At 27.0% G+C, this 24,069-nt stretch overlaps 1 protein-coding gene across 2 annotated transcripts; it reads left to right on the forward strand.

Moving 5' to 3' along the window:
* The first annotated feature begins 6,146 nt into the window (after positions 1 to 6,146).
* On the forward strand, positions 6,147 to 22,314 carry LOC108321891 (uncharacterized). 2 transcript variants are annotated; one of them, XM_017553828.2, is made up of 7 exons: positions 6,147 to 6,555; positions 17,872 to 18,060; positions 21,051 to 21,309; positions 21,433 to 21,469; positions 21,569 to 21,674; positions 21,854 to 21,964; positions 22,046 to 22,314. In XM_017553828.2, exons 2-7 carry the CDS (start codon positions 17,935 to 17,937, stop codon positions 22,160 to 22,162), a joined length of 756 nt encoding a protein of 251 aa, XP_017409317.1. In that variant the 5' UTR covers positions 6,147 to 6,555; positions 17,872 to 17,934; the 3' UTR covers positions 22,163 to 22,314. The 2 variants fall into 2 exon arrangements, with proteins under 2 accessions (XP_017409317.1, XP_052727539.1); XM_052871579.1 differs by lacking the exon at positions 6,147 to 6,555 and having other exon boundaries at positions 17,551 to 18,060.
* The last annotated feature ends 1,755 nt before the right edge of the window (positions 22,315 to 24,069 follow it).

Consider the following 24,069-nt stretch of genomic DNA (forward strand, 5'->3'; position numbering starts at 1 on the left):
GTGAATGTTTTAAATGGTTAGCGTAGATGGTGAACAGAAATAGAGATTTTAATGGTTGGGCTTATTTTGGGACGAAAATAGCTAAACTATTTGGACATTTTTTTTATTGCATCTTCAAATATTTTAAAACTATCCTTTGTAAAAAAATTCATTTAAAACAATTTTTTTTAAATATTTTCTCTTTCTACAATTCAAAAAAGTTATACACTCCTATCTTTTGTATTTCATCAAATTTTAAAATTTATTAAAAGATCTTTTGAAAATTTTAACTTATGTTAAAATTTGTTGAAGAATTTTTTAACGGATATTAAATTCTGTTGAAATTTTTTTTAAAGACTTAAACGAACTTAAAATTTGTTAAAAAAAATTTCTTCTAACAAATAAATTTGTTAAAAGATTTTATTTTCAATAAATTTTGAAATTCATTAAAAAAAATTTCAAAATTTTTTTCAAGAGATTTTAAAATTTATTTAAAGAAAAAAAAATTCAATGGATTTTAAAATTCATTGAAGAAAAATCTGAATTTCAAAACCTATTGAAAAGTAACTTTTTAATAAATTTTAAAATTCAAGAAAAACGTAACCTCATTCAAGCTATTTTTGAAAATTAAAAGTAAAAGAAAACAGCCAAATTTTTTTCTTACCAAAACCATATACCAATTTCAAACTTTATTACAAAATGAATAAGAAAGATGGGGTGAGATTATTAAGGTGTATCTAAGAGTATTCTTTAATCAACAAGTAAAAAGTGGAATTAAATTATCAAATTGATTAGGTTGAACTCTAAGAGATTGTAAATGATACTCTTGCATTGAGTTTAAAATGTCGACCATTGTTATTATGGAGAATTCTCACATATAGCAAAAGGACAAATATTAGATATGGAATTATTCTAATAAAGTTATGTGTGAGCTACCAAGTAGGAATATTATGTTCATATTTAAATTTAAACAAACAATCATATTTCATTTTAAATTATAATAAAAACCACTATAAATAAAATAATATATAATAATAAGTTTACTAACTATTATTATAAGTAGTATTAGCTGTTTTCATCGATTTCCAATTAAATCTTATTTTTTTAAAGTTCTACTAAATGTTCAATCTTTTAAATATCACTAATATAACCAAACTGTTACTTTCTAATTTAATTAAACTAACTGCTATTGGATATTTATCCGGGTCTTTACAATAATACAATAAACTGTTTTTAATTCTATATATTATTTTACTCGGTCCAAACAGAAATATTCAGAAGAATTTTATTTGTTCTATACTAGTCAAGTTCAAATAATGCACAATCAGTAAAAAACAAGATGTAAAATCTCCTTTCATTTAGATGAAAATTAAAAAACTTTTACATAATCCAAACTTAAATTAAAAATAGAATACTGAAGAAACTACTAAAAACGATGTTACCCGTCTAATCTAAGAAAGTGATATCCAGGATGATAAGGGATGGGATAAGGACCTCCTTCATTATCTCTCATATCCATGTCTAAAATGAAAATTTATCACATCCCTATATTTGCAACGTATGTACATTTTTATCAAATTTCATCCAAATAACGAATATATCTATATTTATATTCATACTTATTTTTATATTATTTCAACATCAACAATCAATTTTTATAAAAAAATAAAAAATCACAGTAAAATAAACATAAAATTATTAAATATTCAACATTAAATAGATGTACTCGCATTTTTTTAAATATTAAATATTTAAAAATAAATTATAATTATATATATTTCAAATTAAAATACTAAATGAAAACAAAAATATTTATTAATTTTATTAACGTTAATAAAACAAAGTTGATAAAATTAAAAAATATTTTTAAAAAATTAGAAAAAACATCAAAATTTTAAAATATTTTAAATGTTTATTTATTTATTTATTTCTTTAAATTTTAATGAATTTTTTTTATATTAATAAAAATTATAATACACCATCGAAATCTCACAAAGAATAAATATTAAACCAATAAAAATTGAAATTTTATATAAATATCTCTTTTTTTAAAATTTCAATCTTAGATAATAATAAGCAATATTCATACTGTGACATCCCAAAAATACAGTCATAACTATAAATTTAGAAAATCACATATAATAATAATTCAAACAGTTTTCCACTAGAAAATTGAAAATTTTAAAACTTTCAAACGAACAAACGCGCAAGGACGAACGTCCTTGAGTACAAAACCAACATAACGGACAAATGTGCAAAAGCCGCACGTCACACATAAGAATTACAATAAGAAGTCGAACGTACAAGAAACCTGGCCGAACGGTTTACAGAAACAATTATCGAACGGCCGGAACCAATTTAAATGAAAACTAGAGATGGTCGAACGACCACTCATTTCAACAACTAACTAGCCGAGCGTCTCACTGCTCGGTCTTCACTTCAACATCAACCAGGTTCTCTTCATTCAGCGCCTCTTTCAAACGCTCGTCTCCCTCTGCTCACATCCACACGGATGATCATCGCAATGACAAGACGGACGTACAAGGACAAAGGACAACACAAGGAAAACGAAAGGGTAAGCTTACGTAATTTAACTCATGCATCAACATATAAGTTCCAGTCAACAGTTTATTCCACACATACATAGCAACATACGCATTCATCATACATCACATAATTTAACGCACGTACAAAATAAAACTCAACACGACTGACTGTCCGGACTGTATGAAATCTGCGTAGTTACAGGCGTTCACGCACCCGGGTGGTGTAGTAACTGGCATCCTCATCAGCTGCCACCCGAGGTTAGTACGTCCGTCCAAAGTACCTCTAAGGACAACGACCTCCTGCCGTTCCCACACATGACGTGCGCCCTCTACTTGAGGACAAGCACTCACGGAACATCAGGATCGAACAGCCAGCATTAACTTCCCACAGTCATACTTTACAAATCTCAATAATCAAATTCTGAGTCGTTCCTCCGTGGAATGCTCATTTAATCATTCATATTTTCATCATAAACCACTTATAACCATACACTTTCATCGCTTTGAATCACATACCCTTTCACTGTAATGCCAACAATGATAATGCATACATACACTCTTAAAGCCACGTAGAATAATCAATTAAAATAGTATACTGGCATGAATAAAACATCAATCGAACACTTAATGAGTAAACCACAAACACTCTGACTTACACAGACCGAATGTTATAAGCTCTAGAAGAACACTAGTACATCACGAGTACAACAGAGATCATGATTTAGATGTTGAGGAAACATTTAGATATTTGTGAGGAAAGAACCTGACAAGGCATTGCCTTGCTCCTACGTATCTCCATTTTCGGTGGAGAATCAAGGCCTACGTAGTTCTGGCTTAGATTCTTTAAATGATGATGTGATGTTTTTGTGATTTTTATGATTTTAAGAAAGAATAAAGAGAGCCAAAAATAGATATTTACACAACATAAGATAAAAAGATAAAGTTAACATAAGACCCAATTCTATTTATTTTTGCTTATGCTATATAAAAAAAAACGAAATGACTAAAGCACAAAATCTTATTCAGAGCTTTAAAAAAAAAGGCTAAGAGGCCCAAGCTTTTTATTTTCATTTTACTGTACACAAAAAGGTACAAGCCCAAACATTTATTTTATTTTCTTCCTAAAACTATGGATTGGGCTGACACCTAAATTTGTTTCAGCAAAGTTGCTCTCCTCATTGGAGGAAGCAAGAGACGTTGGCAGAAGCAGAGAAGGGTTGCTCCCATTCACTCCCTCGACGGCCATGTAAGAGAGATTCTCATCCATCCCTAAGCTCTGGCGGCGACGGCAGCAAGCGCGGCGGCAGGTTGGTCCGCGATGGAGGGTTGCGGTGGCGCGATTGGAATCTAGAGAGAGTGGCGGTGGCTAGAGCTTCTCGGTTGTGGTGGCGGATAAGGGTCGCACGACGAAGAGGGTGGCTCGCGATGGTGAATATGGGTTCGATTGGAATGTGACTGGCTCGCGGAGGCCAGACCGAAGAGAAGCCAAGGTCTCCTGCGGGTTCCGGTGTTGAGAAGGTGCGGCTGGGGTCGATGCAGAGATCCGGTGATGATTCACGGCTCTGTCCAACAGCGAGGGTGTGGGCTTCGCGAGGAAGGAGGAGAGCACGATGGTGTTGAGGTGGTGCCGGTGAGTGTGAAGAAGGCTCGCGGTGGCTGAGATGATGGCTGTTGCAGATTCGAGAGTGGTTTGCAGTGATCTGAAGGTGGTTCAGATGGAAAAGAGGTTGGGTTGATCGATGCTGAAGGCGATGCCGTCGCAGAGGACGGGGAGAGGCAACAATGGGAGGATGGCTGGGGGAAGCTCACGGAAGCAGCGAGGTGAAGACATGGACGATCCGAGAGCTCACACTGCTCGGTAGTTGCCATGATGGAAAGCAGGTGGTAGTATTGGGTTTGTTTGACGATGAAGGCGGTGGAGAACTCACAATCTAGTGCACATGGTGAGAAAAATATCCATGGCTTGGAGAGTGTTTCATCACAGAGAACGGTGAGAGGACCGTGGCGATAGTTAGGCATAACAGGGATGAGCGCGGGGTCTACAGATGGGTGGAGAGATTGTGAAGTGATGGAAGCGGTTGACGTCGGCGAGACTAAGAGGTTTCGTGTGAAGTGTAATGGTGATGGGGATGGTTACAGTGGAACGTAAATTAACATGATAGAGGAAATCGATAACAAGGGTGATGACAGGAATATAGTATCAAAGTTGATAACAACATCAACATAATACGGAACCTTTGATATGCAGTCAATATCATATATTTCAACAATGAAAACAACGATAAATACACACCTCTTGGAGCTTCTTCTAATCCTTTCGTTCCAGATTTCTTCCTCTTCTTTTCTCCTCCCCCTTCCTTTCCAGTAGCTTCCTATCCCTCGTATTGATCTCCTCCCCGTTTTTTGTCTAACACACGTGAACTCCTACCTAAAATTCCACTCACTTTGTCTTTTCCCTAAAACAATGCTCCGTGATCAAAAGTGAGTAAAATGATGATAATTGTGCACCGAGTGGCTTCACGACGAAGGTGGGATACAGTTGGAGAAGGGTTGAAATAAAAATGATTTTGATGACTCAGAGATGGTGCAAGCACGAAAAATGGTCAAAGATTATGGCTGGAAAGTGGAATTTATTTTATTTTATTTAAAATAAAGTTACAGAATTGGGTATTAGAATAACTTGGTTCTTACATTCTCCCATACATCAAAAATTTTCGTCCTCGAAAATTTATCACTCGAATTACTATGACTAATTTGAATATTTCATATTTTCAAAATGTGGAAAAAAAAGAATCAGATACTACTACAATTATTATTATTATTATTATTATTATTATTATATATATATAAACAAAAGTATCTTGAATATTTAAACAAAAGTTTCCAAAACATTAAACTAATAAAACTCTTAAGAAATAATTAAAATTACTTTAGAAAAACCAAAATTCTTCAAAAAAAAATGAAAATTAAGGATTAAAGAAAATAAAAAAACATCAATTTTCTATATTACCTACTAAATAAATGATTTATGTGATTGAACCCTTGAAATTAATAATAAAATATTTTTATGTAAAATAAATAAATAAAAATATTAAAAAAATTATAAATATTCAAAGATAAAAAATAAAAACCATTTGATTCATGTAACATTTACCTTCGAGACAAGGTGAATTTCGTTAATATAGAATAAATTAAATAATTAGAAAAAAAAGTGTATTGTAAAAGAAAAAGAAAGATTATAAAACTAAAAAAAAAAAATTATCGATGCTCAATCTAATTATTGCAAAAATTCTCTATTAAAATAGGAATAAATTCGAAATATAGGTAATATGAGAAGGAAATTATTTGGTACGGATATCATGTTCTGAAATTAAAACTTTAAATATATTAAATAGGCCACATAAAGAAAATATTTATCAGATAGTCATTAAATTCCAACAGGATAATTCTGAATCCAGAAAAATACAAAGAAAAGGAAAATATCCAAACCGAGTGACATAAATCCAAGGAGAAGCAGCTGAATAAAACAAGATGGAGAGAAAAAAAGTCAGCAACGTGTGTTGGCGAAGCATGAGTCAGCATCAACATGCAATAATGGCCCCAACCCTTTTCGGTGAACCTTACTCACTCTCTCTATTATCTCTACACACTGCAACACTACTCCAACTTCTCTCTCTTCGCTGCACTTCTGTCATGGTCTCATGGTCTCATGGTCTCATGGTGGTGCATGCATGAGCTCGGTCAATGCACCATTCTTCTTGTCAAAACCAGATTATTCACAAAGAAAAATCATACCAACCAACGGAATTTCAAAGTCAAACAAAGTGCCTTTGAAATTTTAAACCCAGTTTCTAAGAAAATGGTTTCTTTTCACCATCAAAGTGGTTATCAGTTCCTATAAATTGGGTGCATACTGAACAGAGAAGGAAGAGATTGTCAATTTTCAGACAAACTTGTCGGAAAGAAGAACAGAGACGGCCATTGAAGCCCTCAAGTGTTGAGACAGTGACAGCTCATTACAACCAAAGAGGTTAGTAGCTCTCTTCATTAACTGCATCAAAATGCTTCGCTGTGTTTGTCTTTTGTTATGTTCTGTTTTCACAAGCACACATTCAAAGCTTTTCACATCGAGATCCATTTTTTGTTTTGTTTCCATGTCTGATCTATAAGCCACAACTGCGCTCTTGTTTTCATAAGTTATCTTGCCTTTTTGTAGTGGAAGATTGCTATTTGCACACCCATGATAAAAATTACCCTAACTAAAATTAAAAATATAACCCTATTTCATCTTTCATACTCTCTTTCTCTTGTTTTCTTGTCTTCTTTACACTCTGATTTTCTTTTGGTTGTGTTTCTGTCGGTGTCATTCATTGTGATAGTTATTTATTACTATTATCATCGTTCTTGTAAACGGTGAAGGTATAAGATTTATCTTCTTTGGTTTGTTTTTCTCTTCTGTGCGTATACTCTAGATTGTTCGATTTGAAAATTTTCTTAGTTGAGAAGAGTATTTCAAATTCTACAATCTAGAAAATATGTTTATATTTAAAAGAATTAGATTTTCCAATCTAGAATAAACTTTTAGATTTGGAAGAGTATGCCAAATTATATATAAAAAAAATTATATTAAAAAAACTTAGAGTGTACAATAAAAAAAGTCACTTTTCACGTACAAAAATCATCTAATAATAACCTTCAAATTCCACACTATAACGATCTCTCTTCAAGTTAAGGTTATGTCAGAATGTAGCTTTCCACACTTTCTCAATGAAATCTGAAGACAAGAACACACGTCACCATGTGTGTGCCCACATAAAGCTTCGTTGCCATATTATAGAAGAAAGACAAAGTAGATATTTTTCAAATTTATATGGGTGTCTTGCTTCTATAATATTAACTTCAATCACTATTCAGTGGATTAAGTGAGGCCGAACATTGAAGCTCACGAATCAAAAATGGTCCAAATTTAATCTTGTCATGTTTTCTATTTGATTACTTGCGTTTTGTTTGATTAAACGTAAGAACTTAGTAATCCCAAGATATGTTCACTAAATCTAAATTAAATATTTAAAATAAAATAAGAAGTTAATGAGAGTATTTAAAGAAATTAAAAAGAGTTGGTTGGATGAGATATATACATTTCGAGATTATAAAGATTAATAGATTTGGCAATTTATTGTAACTCAAATTCTTTCTTAAATAATTTAGATCATTATCATCAATGATCTTTAATTATATTATTTTCCGGTTAAATAAATAAAAATATTACCAAAAATTAATGTATTACTTTTCATTTTGGCAGTAATATTTAATCATTGATAATTTTGATAGAAAAATATTTTAAAAAATATATTACTAATAAAAGAGATCAAATAACACTGATATATATCTTATTATCAACTATTGCATTATGTAATAGCTTTTTATCAAAACTTAACACCATGAATAAAATGAATTAAAACTTGCTACCTCCTTCCTAACTTTCATAAAAAACCAACAACTCCCTTCTATGATTTTAATTTTATAATATGGCTGAAAAAAATTTAAGAGGGTAATTATTGTTTTATAAAAACTCTGAAATGTTTCATAATTAAATATGCTATTTAGATAAAGAATTAAAAAAAAATCTCAAATTCTATAGTGTTACAAAAAATTAAATTATTTAAAATTAAGAATTTTAAATTATGTTTACTTTAAATTCTTCTTTTTTATTTAAATATTCCCTCATCGAATGGATTTTTATGTAAGTCAATGTTATTTTCCTGTGAACGTCCATCAAGATTTTATTAGTCAACATCAACCGTATCTTATGACGGAAAAATTATTTTAGATTATAATTATTATTTCACAACTAATTATAAAAGTAAAATAATCGTAATATAAATGAACTTTTCTATTTATGAAAAAAAGGTAGTAAAAAGTAACTTCAAATAGATGTAAAATTATTATTTTTTGTCAAAGTATCATTGTCCGTCCTTCGGCTCATATGAAACGCAATTATTTTTCTCGACCTCAACTAAAGTTATTTTCAATAGAAATGAGTCGAGTTATTTTTTTTCCGACATCAATCAAATTATTTTAAATCATTTATAGGTCCAAAGTTGGATTATAAAACTCAATTATGTATGATTATTTACTCTTTTACATAATCATTTAATATTTATGTAACTATTTTTACTACTTTGTTTTGAGACTTATATAATTATAATTTCTTTTTATTTATATTTGACAACAACAAAATTAAGCTTTTATTTTACTTTATTTAAAAGAATACTTAATTAATATTTGAGATTGTTTAGTGGTGGATGTGAATATTCTTGTTATCAAAATAAAAGGAATACGAGATATCAATTTCATATTCAATGAACATTGATAGAAATATGTATGATTTTTTATTTATAAAAAAATATTAGTATAGTCAAACATAAACTTAAAACTATCAATTCGCTAGCACATCTTTAAATAAATCTCTATTTAGGAAGTCATTAACTGAAGGGGAAAATAAATTTTATTCTAAAAATCTTCTTTCAAATGGGTTGAGATCAGAATTAAAGTAGGATTGACCTTATTACAAGACTTTAATTAACTCTTAAAAATAATTCATTCGGTCTCAGATAAAGGCTGAGCTGAATCATCTCAGGTCGAAACCCAAGACAGGTCAACTCGGACCGAAGGTTGATATGGACAATTTTGAACAAAAATTTAAGATGAGTCGCTTTGGGCCAAAGGTCAATAAGGCTAACCCAAGCCAACGAAAGGGCCTAAACTAAAGGTCATGACGGGTTGACCCGTGTTAAAGATCATGACTAGTTGGTTGGGTCGAAGGTCGAGGCAAGTTGTATCGAATTGAAGGTCAAGACAATTTGTCCCAAGGAGAAATTTGAGATGAGTCATCTCGGTCCAAACATCAATAAGGTTGGTCCAGGACGAAGGTTGAGGCGAGACAATCCAAACCAAAGGACGGGGCATGTTGAAAATTAAGACGAGTTATCTCAAATAGAAAGTCAAAACAAATTGGCTCGGGCTGAAAGTCAAGACGTGCAGACTGAAGATCGAGACATGTCAACCCGAATGAAAAGTCAAGACAGGTCGTCCTAAACCAAAGGTTAAGAGGGGTTAACTCAAACTAAAGGTTGTGACGGAGCAATCCAAATGTTAAAAAGACTTTTTATTGTGTTTACATGAGTTGTTTTTAAAATCAGTGACACTGAAATTAACTTTTACTAAGTTTGTTCAATTTTTTAACATTAATTTTAAAAACTTTTAATCAACTTGGACTATGTTTTTTTTATCTATAAAAGTTTTCAAATAATATCGATTAAAGAATCAATTCAAAAAGTCTAGCCAACTATATCATAAAAATAACTTTAATAAATATGAATTAAAGGAATTATAGTATCTCAACACAAAAATTTTGTGTTAATATGATATCAAAGTCATATTTTAGAATTTATTTTAACAAAGTTTGTTTTTTTTGTTTATTAAATAATCCATTAATATCTAATCTCATTCTTCAAAAACGTATTTTATAAATCCTTCTTATAATCAATTCGAACAAATCTTACATCATTTTATTAAAAAAAAGACCAACCATAGTTGAATACAAATATAATTTATTATTACATTTAAATATTATTTAATATTTAAACAATTTATTGCAATTCGTGGTAATGGGAATATATTATTGAAATAAAAAAATCAATAATTTTGAATTGACTTATATACAAAAATTATTTTAATAAATAAAACAATATGTATATGATGAGTATTTAAATTTCTTGAAAATTCTTAATTTATCCATCTAAACATAATATCAAGGCAAGGTGAAATGAATAAACAAACAGGGAAGGATTAACCCCGTTTTAAGATTGAAAACCTCAACCTAGTCAAACATGTGAGTTGCACATTCTGTTCATCCATCAAATGTCATTGTTTCTGGATTAGTTGATAGCGACATGACTTTCTACATAGATTTCTAATTAGAGATAATTGTTGCATAGTAAAATGCTGTTGGCTTGAGATCTTATTTTAATGATTTTAAGACTCCACAAGTTGTTGATAGTCTAAAACTGGTCGAAAATATCTTTGGAAAAAAAAATGTAGAGTAAGCAAAACTAACAACCTAAAATCACAAATAAAAATTTAAACAAAAATAGAAATGGTGAAATCATGACAAAAAGTGATTTTAGAAAATAAATAAATAAATCACGTTCTGAATCACCGACTTTATTATAAGACAAAATTACTTATTAATAAAATATCTAATGATAATAAAATAATATTAATATAATTATAATAATTTATAATCTTTTATGCTGTATATATATATATATATGATTTTAAATGATTTTAATTTGAATGCGTACAATAGTAGTTATATTTTTAAAAAGTATTATATCTTTTTTTAATATACATATATCATATATCAGATTTTATTATTTTAAAAATAAATGTATCATAATATAAGATAAGATATGTGTAGTATCAAATACATATATCGCATTCATACATCACACACCTTTATACTTTTTGAAATATGTAAATTAAAAAATTACAGCATTATAATAAAAATGTCTAAAAGTTAAAATTTTATAACAATTAAAGATTGTATAATAGAGATAATGCATAATGATTTAAAAAAATAGAAATGTCACAAGAAATTATTTATCTATGTATCCTCGTACATTTTAAGTTTTCTGTCTTTAAAATTACTTTTCATCATTTCTAAATTTTCCAAATTTTCATATAATATATAATGCATTAGAAAATTAAAGTTTTAATTTAACATTAATTTTATATTTAGGTAAAAAAACAATTTTTTTTGAGTGAATTGATAAGTCAGTGTTGTCCACACAAAAATATTTTAGTGGGTTAAGTCAAATATTTTAACCCATTATAGTTATATTTTTTATTTTCAATCCAACTTAACTCAAAGTTATAATAAATCATATTTAATGTATTTAAATTTCTTTTGACGACTCTACGTATTGCTAACATTGATATTTATCAAGATAAGCTCACATTATTAACACTTTTATAATAAAACTTAGTAATTTTTTTGGAGTTGAAAATGAAATAAAAAAAAACAAATTTAAAATGAAAATATAACTCTTAAAAACTAAACTAAATTCATCACCTTAGAGTTTACTCACCTCTTCCATTCCTTTCATCACTAATTTCGTATTTATTATTAGGAAAAAAGTTTTGACAAAGAATAGACTGGGATATTGTGATTGACAAACATTTCTTTTTATTTTAATTTATAAAACTAAAAAAGTACATTGAATTTTATAGAGAAGAAAAATCCACTTTTTATCACATTATAATAATTGTTTTGAGATTACATTATGCGTAAGGTCATCTTTAATATTATTTTTATTTAAAATATAAAGTTACTCTAAAATTTTCGTAATTATCAACATGCTTTTATCGATAAAAATAAATTTGTTGATAAATTCAAATTTATCAATGTATTTTATCAATGAATTTGAAATTTTAATTATCAATAAATATTTTCATTGAATAATCAATATGTATATAAATTTTTTGGTAAAAATTTATCAACAAATTAAAATTTGTATTATTGACAAATATTTTTTTTATAATATGTTTGACGATCTATTTTATTTGTAATTCGTAATTCCTATTATTAAAAAATATTTTTGTCGATAAATTCGTGGATAAAATGCAAAAAAAATTGGTGAAGTCTAATGAAACATTTTTTTTATATTAAAATGAGATGTATTAAAGAAGAAGAGGTGAATGAAACATAAGAGAAAGAGAAGAAGAAAGCACGATGATGACGGCAACGTGAGAATGATTGATTAATGATAATAACCAAAGAAGGATGAGAAAAATAGATATGAGAAAAATTAGAGAAAGGGAAGGAGGAAAAAGATAAAAACCCAATTATAATATTTGTCAATGAATTAATTAACATCAAATTTTATGATTCGTTAATAAAATTTATCGATGACTATTTTATTGTCAATAAATTCAAATTATTAATTGATTTTATTTATTACCAATAAACTGTGTCATAGTACGATTTTTTTTAGCAAATAACACTGTATTTGTTTTTTTTATACTAGTTATTAGTTATATAAATATAATAAATTTACACAATATTTACATTTTTTAGTATAATGCAAATACTGTTTTTGTTTACTCAACATATAATTATATATATATTAAAGATAATTAGGAATGAATAATCTTTTATAACTTTTATTAGAATATTTCTCTTCTTTCATAATTTATAATATTGAATACTATTGTTTGAGGTACGGTTGTATCGATTTTATAATATACACTGCAAAGATGAATTAATTATATCATAAGGATATATAATTTTATTATAATTGCACTATTTACATTATTACATCTTCCAATAAAAAAATTATGACAACAAATTATGTCTGATTCACTATGGAAGACTATAAAAATTCTCAATTATACTTTTAATGATATTATAGTAATTTTATTTATGTTACACCTTTCAAAAAGCTCCTATTAAGTGTGCTCCACAAAAACGCTAAAACTTTTATATATATATATATATATATATATATATATATATATATATATATATGATTTAGATTATCAATGAAACAAAAATATTAACTTCCATTAATGGATTTTTGTACACTTCTATAAGACCACAATACAATCATCACAATATATCATGATATTATTATATGTCATTCTCATTATATCTATTCACCATATTTCATTTAATTATATTTCAACACTAAATACATTCTCATACTTTTAATTAAACATGTAGTGCACATACATATTGTTCGGAAATAGTGTATTTGTTCCCTCCTCTGCTAACCCAAAATGGACACTATGCGAAAGTGTAAAAATAAAAGTGTATACGTAGAGAAAAATAACACCGGAAATTTTAATGTGGAAAATCCTCTCGGAAAAACCACGGGACCTAGTCCAGAAAATTATCTTCACTATGAAAATAGGATTACAGTGTTTCTCTCACTCTCTGAGGATCTCTCAATAAATCTCACCTTCTCAGATGGTATACAAAAAACTCTCTTTTGCATACTCACAGTTTCTACTACACAGCGTCTTTCACCTCTGGATGATGTTTCTCTCTTCACGGTAGTACCCATGGCTTTCTCTCTTTCTCCTCTTGAATTCTTTCTTCACCGTTTGATTCTTGGTGAGTTGTGTTTTGCTGCACATTTTGCATTCATTTTATAATGAATGAAGGAAGAAAGGACAAGAAACATGGTTGGTGCATTAGAGCAATTTACGGAGCTTTAGCAAAAGTGGAAGACATTCTTCCTCAATATATGGTATATGAAAACATTGACCCTTCTTTTCAACATGTGGATGGGTCTCATTTTTGTTTTTATCCAACACATATGTATACACATAAAACATACATTATCATCATATATCAATACTAAATTATCAATGTAATGAATAAAAACCATTACAAATACGTTACTTGAGTGGATTTACTTGCTCGAGCAATCTACCTTCAAACAATAGAAAAAAATTCATTGTATGTCACTTAAATGATGTCAACTTTAAAGACGATATAATGTATATTATACTTTTATCTCTTAAGTACTCTCTTATCACCTAAGCAACTGAAATTGCATCTCATGTCACTTAAACATTACATTATTGTCTAAGCAAAACAACTTGTAATATAAGTCACAATTCAACATCGTAACTTGTTACACACTATCAATTTTTATACCTCAAGCAAAATTTTAACTCTTTATTGCTTGGACAAAGTGATAATAATTATAGAGAAAATAAAACTTTAGGTCAATTTTTTCACTAAACTCTCATGTCATACCTTAAATGGAAGAGTTATATTGATAAAACATTTTGGTAATTAAATGACATGTTTGGTATAAATAATAATTATTCGTCATTTCAGTATGTTGATAAAAACTAATTTGTGTAATAATAGAAATTAAACTATTCAAATTGTAACGTTTAAATTGTTGTGTTTTTAAGAATAAAGAATTATACTTCATCAAATTTTTTAAATAGTTTCTAAAGTAAATATTATATAATATTAAAATTAATTTACTGAAATATTCATTAAATTATTTTTAAAATTATACAAGTTATACGTTTTAAATATTAAGTATTTTTGTTATAATACTTAACTAGTCTAAAAAATATTGGTAGCTTATTAAATTTAAAAGTGCTACACAGAATGAAAAATTAAATATTTTAAATTAATACATTTAAAATATTTATTGATTAATTTTTTTACTATTAAACTAAGTCCCCAAAGTTTTAAGATAATTAAATAAGATATTTTTTTATTGAAACTTACATTTAATTTGGCAGACCAATTCAGGCAGCTTCTTATTAGCCTGTGAGAATGACTTGACTTTTGAGTTGACGCGAACCACGCGCTGTCATATCATGTGCATGTGACGTGAGTTATGAACCAACTAACAATACAGTTGAGCCAAAACAAATAAATTCCTATCAAATTTAATCATATAACTTGGGTGGGACTTTAGGTCTATTTACATAAAACATGTCCATTACTATTTAATTTATATTTTATTTTAAGTTAAAAAAATACTTACATATGGAATTCAATACAATTTTAAACAAATTTAAATTCACCAAATTTTAAAAAATTTAATTAATAATTTATTTTTTTATATTTAAATATATGATTATTTTTGTTATTATATTTATTTTATTTAATTGAGTCTTATATTAGTTAAATAAAAATAACATGATTTTTTATTAAATGAAACTCTTTTTCCTTCACATATAATTCATAGAGATTGTTTCATTTAGATTGAAGATTGTTTCTAATATCACAAATACAAGATTTTTATTTTTGTAAACTACATCATCAAAAAGTCAACACATAAACCTAATGATGACTTTTGGGTTCATTCTTAAAAATTCATGTAGAAGGACGCTGAAAGGAAAATGAGACCATAATGTTTCCATATAAAAAAAATATAGAGATTCAAATGAGTTAGAAAAAAAAATATAAAACAAAATATCAATTAAGTTTTTTATTGGTACGACACATGATTACCATTCAAGTTCAAGCTAATTTAATGGAATAGGCCACTATTTAAATATTAAAACTCAATTGAACCGAAAACAAATATATAGACCAAAACGAATGAAAAAACTTAAACATAAAAATTAAATTATTAATTAAATATTTTTAAACAACTCCTTAATATATAATACTATAAATATTCTTAAATGATAAAAATATTATTACAACAAAATGACTCACATTCAACTCGAGTGTTTAGAAAATATTTATAGAGTACCAAAAATAAACATACAAATGGTTTTTTTTAAGATGTTAAATAAATAAAACATGCTAAAGTTTAAGCAAATTAATTTTATTTATATATTAATTTTATATATGTAAGTAAGTTGCACTGGTTTATTTTGTTTTAAAAAGTAGATTTTAAATAACTTAACTCCATTTAATTTAATGATATTTTTTAAAAATATTTTACTGTTAATATATATATATATATATATATATATATATATATATATATATATATATATATATATATATATATATATATATGTGTGTGTGTGTGTGAAGTATTTTTAGAATTTAATGTAATTAATTTATTTCATGAATACGTGTAAAATTACTTTTTTAGTTAAATATGTTTTTTAAATTATTTTAAAATATTGTTAAATATGTAATTAATTTATTTCATGAATACGTGTAAAATTACTTTTTTAGTTAAATATGTTTTCTAAATTATTTTAAAATATTGTTAAATATGTAATTAATCCCTTTATAGAATCAATATTCAATAAAATATTTTAAAAAGATACTAACTTTTTATAATATAAAACTCCATTAATAATTTTATTTATTTATAATATATTGTTTTAAATAATAAATCAATCTAGTAACATATTTTAAAAATTAATTCTTTAGTATTTTGATCCTTATGTAAAAAAGACTTTATAAGAACGGTATAAAATATTCTTTTTAATAGGTGAAAAATATGCTATAATTTAATATAAAATTTTATTTATCACATGAAAATGTTATATCTATAATTAGTTTGAAAATAGACCATATATTTTTTTTGAATAATTAAAAAAAATGTTTAGTTTTAATTAGAAAAAACCAAAAAGAGGCGCATAAATTCAAAAACGTGATAATTGGCCCAGACCATTTGTGCAAAAAGTTGACGTTGTTGTCAAAGGTACCCTCGAAATAAGGAAAAAGCAAAACAAATTGTAGTCCATAAAATTCGATTTTTGGTAATTCGTGTGAAAGGAAATAATGAGAATTAAGTTCATATCTGTCCGAAACAAAGAGAGACATATTATTTAAGAAAATAGTGTATCTATGTTATCATTATTTTTAATTTATATCGAATTAATCAAATTACATAATTTTTCTTTCTACTCTATAAAAAATAATCAAATAATTAGTTTCATGTCTTCTTTATTTCTTTGAAATGAACTTAAACAGTAAAAAGTATAATAACATGCTGTCCTTCCATTAACACAGATGCTATTATAAAATGCAGTAGTATATATATAGATATAAGTTTAAGTTTCTTAAGTTATATGGTCGAAAATGTTTGTGTTTAAGAGGAGTGTATTAATTTAGAAGGAAATTAAGATGGAATTGTTAAAGATTAAGTGTAAGCAAGTGGATAAAGATGAGAAAATTAAAAAGTTCAAATTAATTTAGAAAAATATTTTTTTAATAATTTTTTTTATCATTATTTATGTGATAACTATGAACTAATTAAAAAGAATTATTAAAAAAAATTGTTAATAATATTTTATGTATGTTATATTTATATCTCATTAATATATATATATATATATATATATATATATATATATATATATATATATATATATATATATATATATATATATATATATATATATAGAATGAGCCAAAATTAATATGATGTGATTTGTTAACCTAAGTTAGAGAGCAGTGAATGGGTGACCGAATTGACCAAATATAATTAATCGGATCTGGTTTATGGCATCGATATTAGTTGCAATCAGATTTCTTCACGGAAGCAATACGATACAGAAACCAGTCATGCATCATTCTCAACTTCATCTTCCAATAAAGGCCATTGTACTTCTTTTCAATCTCATTTTTCAGAAAAGATAAATAAACTTTCTCGCTTTTTAGCATTCAATGCTCTCTATACTGTTTACCTTCATGCCAATCTTTCTGCGTACCAAATTAAGTTGTTCAACATCAATGTCGTACTGGTCGATGGCCTTCCTTCTGGTTTAAGATGCTATATATATAATCACTTCTACATCTTCTCCATAACTTACCATCAAAATCTGGGTTAAGGTTCTTGGCTTCAAGCGAAACGAGTTTGGCGACAGAAGAAAAGAAAAGAAGAAGAAGGTTGAAATGGAAGCCATGAACGTGACGAGGGTTAGAGAAGAAGTGCGTGTTGAAGATGATTGCACTGAAACTGAACTCAACAAAATCCGTCTCTTGAGGGCAATGGTTGAAGCACGAGATCCCTCTGCTAAGGTAAACTATTTTATTCTTTTTCATTTTTATTTTCTACTAAAATTTATTTTAAATTTCTCTGCTTTAAATAATTCTTAATATTTCTATAAATTTAATAAAACTCTTCTTTTAATTTCTCTTTTACTCTAAGATCATAAGGTACCGTAGGATTTAACTTTAAAATCAAAATGAGATGAGATCTTAAGGTGTTTTCAGTAGTTATGTGATTAATAACTATGAAGTATTTAAATGTTAAGAATTACAATATAGAATAATAATAATAAATATAAAAAAATTCCGTATAAAAAAAACTAAATTCAATTACCATTTATTCTTGACTGTTCTTACCAATTATCTAACACCTTTTGTGATCTTTCGTTTTCATCATTTATCACTATATAACTTACTTGGTGAGGAATTGACAGAGATATAATGAGAACTCACAGAACCTCTTTAGATGTTTGTTCGTACATTTTAAAAGTGTTTTTACTTTTAACGTTTTCTTCCTTTTAAATTTTAAAATATGCATTGAAATTTCTAAAATCATATCTCAACTTTTATCCAACCATATTCATGATTGATTCAACAGAAATATCATTTGATACAAACTTTTTATATTTTTAAAAATATAAAAATTTGTGTTTTAAAATTTTTTTTTTGTAACATGTATTAAATGAAGGGAAATGTACGTCATTTTATCATTATTTTATTTGTATTTTAAAAAAAAAATATTTATATATTATTTTAGTTGTAAAATAAGTGTAATAATTGATGATAAATTTTTAATTGGAATCATACACTACACACTGTCATTGAGTAAGTAATGCATCAACCAACCGACACTGACATGAGGCGAAAATATTAAAGGCCTCTGTCAGATATAATTTTATCACGAGGGATTATTAAGTTATCTTATTATTGTCCGATTTTGAATTTTTTTTTCAAATTTATTAGTCTTATTATTGTTATTATGTGAGTTATTTATAAAATGTTAATTACATTGAAAAACGAAATAAATGTATCTCTTTTTCAATGTGTGAGGTGAAACTGATTTTTTTATGCGAAAATAATAATTCATAATTGGTAAGAATTTTAAAATAATTACATCATGAAACATAAGAATGTGAGAACATATTCATATTTGTCAATTTAATATTGTTAAAGATAATTATTATATTTGAAATATTATTTGATTTAGAATTTATAATATCTATTACAGTCTTATCAAAAAATTTCAAAAGGTTAAAAAAATACATAACCTTATTCTCGAATTCTAAATAATGTGATAATGATAAAAAATAATTTAAGAAAATTAAATTAAGTCATTAATAAAAATAATATATTTTAATAAAAGATATCATTAATACAACCTTTTTCTCTATTAAATAATATATTCTCAATTGAGCAAAATATAATTGATTCAATTCTTTATTAATTGGAGTAATCATTTTCTATACTTTTATAAGAAAATTTTATTTTTGTCTTCTTCATTCAAACCATTTATACTTCGTACAGGACATGTGAACGTTTAAATAAGAACTCTATTATACAAAATTATTATTTTTAAGACTTTAATATCCTTTGAACTAACAGTCAACACTTTCCGTTTTTGAATGATGTTATTGTGATTTCCTATTTAAAATCAAACATATTTTAAAAAAATCTAAAGTCATAATCCATAGCTATATTGTAGCAATTCAATTCATTCATCACTAACAAAGATTATTTTTCTTCCATTTATATACATAATAACTTTAAGACCACATGCAGGCCAAAAGAAAAAGAACTTGAAAACAATTCAAATAAAAAAAAAAGAAAACCTTATTATTATCTAATATTTAATTTTTGACATACATAGTAGAGACAATGTTAAATTATTCAATGACTAAATTGATTAAATTCATATTGTTTAGAAGTATAATATGAATTGATCTAAACAAATGTATCATATTAATTTTAGTTACGGTAATAGTGTACTTACAAAATTATCTATACGTTTCTATAAGAAAGTTTCGCATTATTGACTGGGCTGTGAATAAAAGTCCTGAATTATATTTTTGTGAATAATGCCTAATAAATATGAAAGTTTTGTTGAATTGTGTGTGTCAGAACAAAAAATGTTGATCAAAATAGTTTTGTTGGTAAACTGTCTATTTTATTTATTTTTACTTAAGTTACTTATTATTGATCAATTTCTTCACGAACTCTTTCACATGTAGGTAGTTTGCATGTCCATTTAATCCTAATCTATCGTTAAGTATTTGCCTTGAGTGTCAAACCATATTGTTAAAGAAAAACAACTGAGATTTATGGAGAGAAAAATATTGTTCATTTTATGTTTATTCAAAATCTTAGTTTAATTATATATTTTTGCCTTTCTTAATTTTGTCTATTTTCTTTTTTATAGTTGTAATTTTTTCGCTTTTTATAATGTAATGGAACCAACTATATGTAGTGATTATGGAACTTAAAATATTGTTATAAATAATTAAATTTATTATATGTAGTGATCTTTGATTTTAGTTATATTTATAGGATTAATCTGGATTCTTGGATTATGTTTCTATTAAAATAATACTTACCTTATAAATATAATAAGAATATTATAAATATTAATTGAAGGATAAATAATAACAACATACGAAAGCAGTGAGATTTAGTTATAATATTTAAATTTATTCTAAATAGGCATAGATTTGAAATGTTTCATAAAGAAGAGATTTAAAAGATATCATGGAGTAGTGTTTTTTAATATGTCTATTGAGTCAAATAAAAAATATATTATAAGTGATTAAATTAAATTTAAAGTTTAAAAAGATAGAATAAGAGTCATCCCAAACCTATTTGAGTAAAATTTGTTCTTTAGACTTGTTATGCTGTTCATTATCAAATCATTGTTAAACCATTATTAATGTTTAATTTCTCGTAATTTGAATATACTTAAATAGTGTCCTTTCTAAAAAGTTGATTACATTACGGCTCAAAAATTGATTTTGATTTCTGGGTTGCAGGAAGAAGATGATTTTACGATTAGAAGATTCCTACGTGCTCGTGATTTAGATTTGGAGAAGGCTTCTACAATGTTCCTCAAGTACTTGAAATGGAGACATTCCTTTGTTCCAAATGGTTCTGTATCCGTATCAGAAGTTCGCAATGAACTTGCTCAAGAGAAGGTGTTCGTGCAAGGACATGACAAGATAGGTCGACCTATAGCTGTTGTAATCGGTAGAAAACATTTTCAGAACAAAGATGGTGGAGATGAATTCAAACGTGTGTTTAATTCCAGTTAACGCCATTTAATATTTACTTCTAGTGTCATACACGATATACTGTGTTTTGCACATGCACAAGTTTGTCTCTCGTTGATAAGTATATAACTTCTTTGTAATACAGGGTTTGTCGTCTACGTGTTTGACAAAATATGTGCAAGGTAATCCCAATTTTATTCCTTAATATCTTTGTTCTGGAACTATGTGTTTAGAGATATTGTGTGTATGAAAGGTAATTAACATACCTCTTGGTGTATCAGTATTCCACCTGGTCAAGAAAAGTTTGCTGCTATAGCTGAACTTAAGGGATGGGGATACTCAAACAGTGACGTTCGTGGATATCTTGGTGCTCTATCAGTTTTGCAGGTATAGCACCATTTCTTGCCTGTTTCAGTGTTTTGACATGGTACAAACAAGACAGATTAGTGTGTTTGGTAATATGTCACACATGAATTAGGAATAAGGTCAATGTTAACATGTGTCTGTTTGCGTGAAGCTGGAGTTGAAGTTCATACGTTGTAATGGCTGTAAATTTTTGGATGCAGGATTACTACCCGGAAAGATTGGGGAAGTTGTTTATTGTCAATGCACCATACATATTTATGAAAGTGTGGCAAATTATTTACCCTTTCATTGACAACAAAACCAAGAAGAAGGTTATGTCTTAAATTCAGTTTGTATCTAATTAAATAATATATAGTATGTGTTTGAGATGTTGAAGTTGGATTTGCTTGCAGATTGTATTTGTGGATAAAAATAAGGTGAAATCAACACTGCTAGAAGACATTGATGAAAGTAATATACCAGAGATATTCGGTGGGCCACTGCCATTAGTCCGACTTCAGGATATCTAATTAAAGTAACTGCTAACAAATAAGGACAGACCATACTAGAAAAAATAAACTTTATTCTTTCTAATTTATGTATTTGTATGCTATTTTCTGTACCCCAAATAAAGTACATTATAGAAGACTGGCACAATATAGACTGGCCATTGTTGTCTCAACAGATTTAATTTGGTGCTATACTTGTCCTCATTCACATCCAATAGAAACCAATGTAGGTAGGTTATTGCATCAAATAGTGATGTTTGGTGTAGGTTACGATGCAAAATGCTGTTATTTCACCAACCTAGTTGATGCTTACCATAAATTGCAACATGAAACTAAGAATCAACTCAGAACACAAGTTTTTTCTTTTTTCATGACACCCTGAGGAAAAATTCAACTTTAAAAAATTAAGAATATTTATTACAAATCTTATACTGATTAGAGATAATTAGAATGTAATATTTAAATAATTAAATTAACTTTCGTACTTATAAAAAGAATGAGAGTTTGAAGAACAATCTAATACATACAAATCTATTTTGAAATTTCAGACTTTGTTCACTCACTCATCTGAAACTGAGTTCCACTTATGCAAAATATATGATAACAGAGAACAACAAGAGGATCAAATATAAAGCTAGAACAATCACATACCAAACAAAAACATCAAATTATCTTACATCAATTTATAAAATTCAAGGGTGAAATCGAAACAAATTCAACTCTAAACTCGACAAAGGAGGAATCAAGATTATCAACAATTTGATTGAACAGGATTCACTTTAGACAAATTACACTTGAATATGCAGAAGTAAACGCTTTCACCTCAAATCAAAACTGGCTCTTAATAATGAAAGTGAATTGTTGCCAAATTCTCCAAAGCGATGAGCTCATGAAAGTTCTTGACCAAAATCTTTCTAGAAGTAAGTAAAATCTTATTATCATAAGGGAAGAAACCTTAACAACACATACTTCCTAATAACTCTTTTATTAATGAAACAAATCAAACATATAAAAAGGTATATGATTATATTTATATTCAAATTAAAATCATTTACAATAAGAGGATTTTTCTTTTCAAAATATAACACCCTACTACAATTTCCTTTATTAACATAATAAACATAATTTTCTTAAAATTTTACGTTTATTATCATCATTAGTATTATCATAATAAAAAAAGTTATTAAAAAATATATTTTAAAACTTGTGTTGAAATTTACTTCTAGATATAAAATTAAATTATAATATAAAAATTAGTGTGAAATTCTCTTTATCATTATTAATACAGTGAGAATGATTTAACTTTAAACTCATTTTTTAATATAGTATTAAAATTTATCATAATAAATTTTATGTAGTTTGTTGTATTTATCACTATTATACATACTCTTCAATATTCTTATTAGAGTCAATGTTTTTGCCATACATATGTTTCTTTATTTTTATGCTTAATTTTTTTAAATAAGAAAAAAAGTATATTATAATTTCCAAATAAAAATAATGTCAAATTATATTATATAGTTGTGTATAAACTTTTTACCGAGTCAATTTTGTGAAATTGACGGAATAACTTAATAACTCTTGAAACAACACGTTGATAGATGGAGATTAAGTAAACTTACTGACATTAATTTCAAGTCATACATCAAGCAATCTTAAATAAAATAAGACAACATAAATTTTGAATACAATATATACATGCTTACCAAACGTAGGAAAATCGTTGAAGTAACAATCAACTTATGCACGAAAGAACTTGGAGAAAAACCCAAAAAGTATGTCACAATTAAACAGTAAAACTCATTTATTGAACGTGATCAAGAAGCCAACAACGCAAAAGAAAAAACAAAGACAAATATCCAACCAAGGAGAGACTCTTTTACAGTGATCGGTGACTTCGGCAACATCGTATGGACTTAAGCCCAGTA

Source organism: Vigna angularis, chromosome 1 (genome assembly GCF_016808095.1).
Source record: "Vigna angularis cultivar LongXiaoDou No.4 chromosome 1, ASM1680809v1, whole genome shotgun sequence".
Taxonomy (NCBI): domain Eukaryota; kingdom Viridiplantae; phylum Streptophyta; class Magnoliopsida; order Fabales; family Fabaceae; genus Vigna; species Vigna angularis.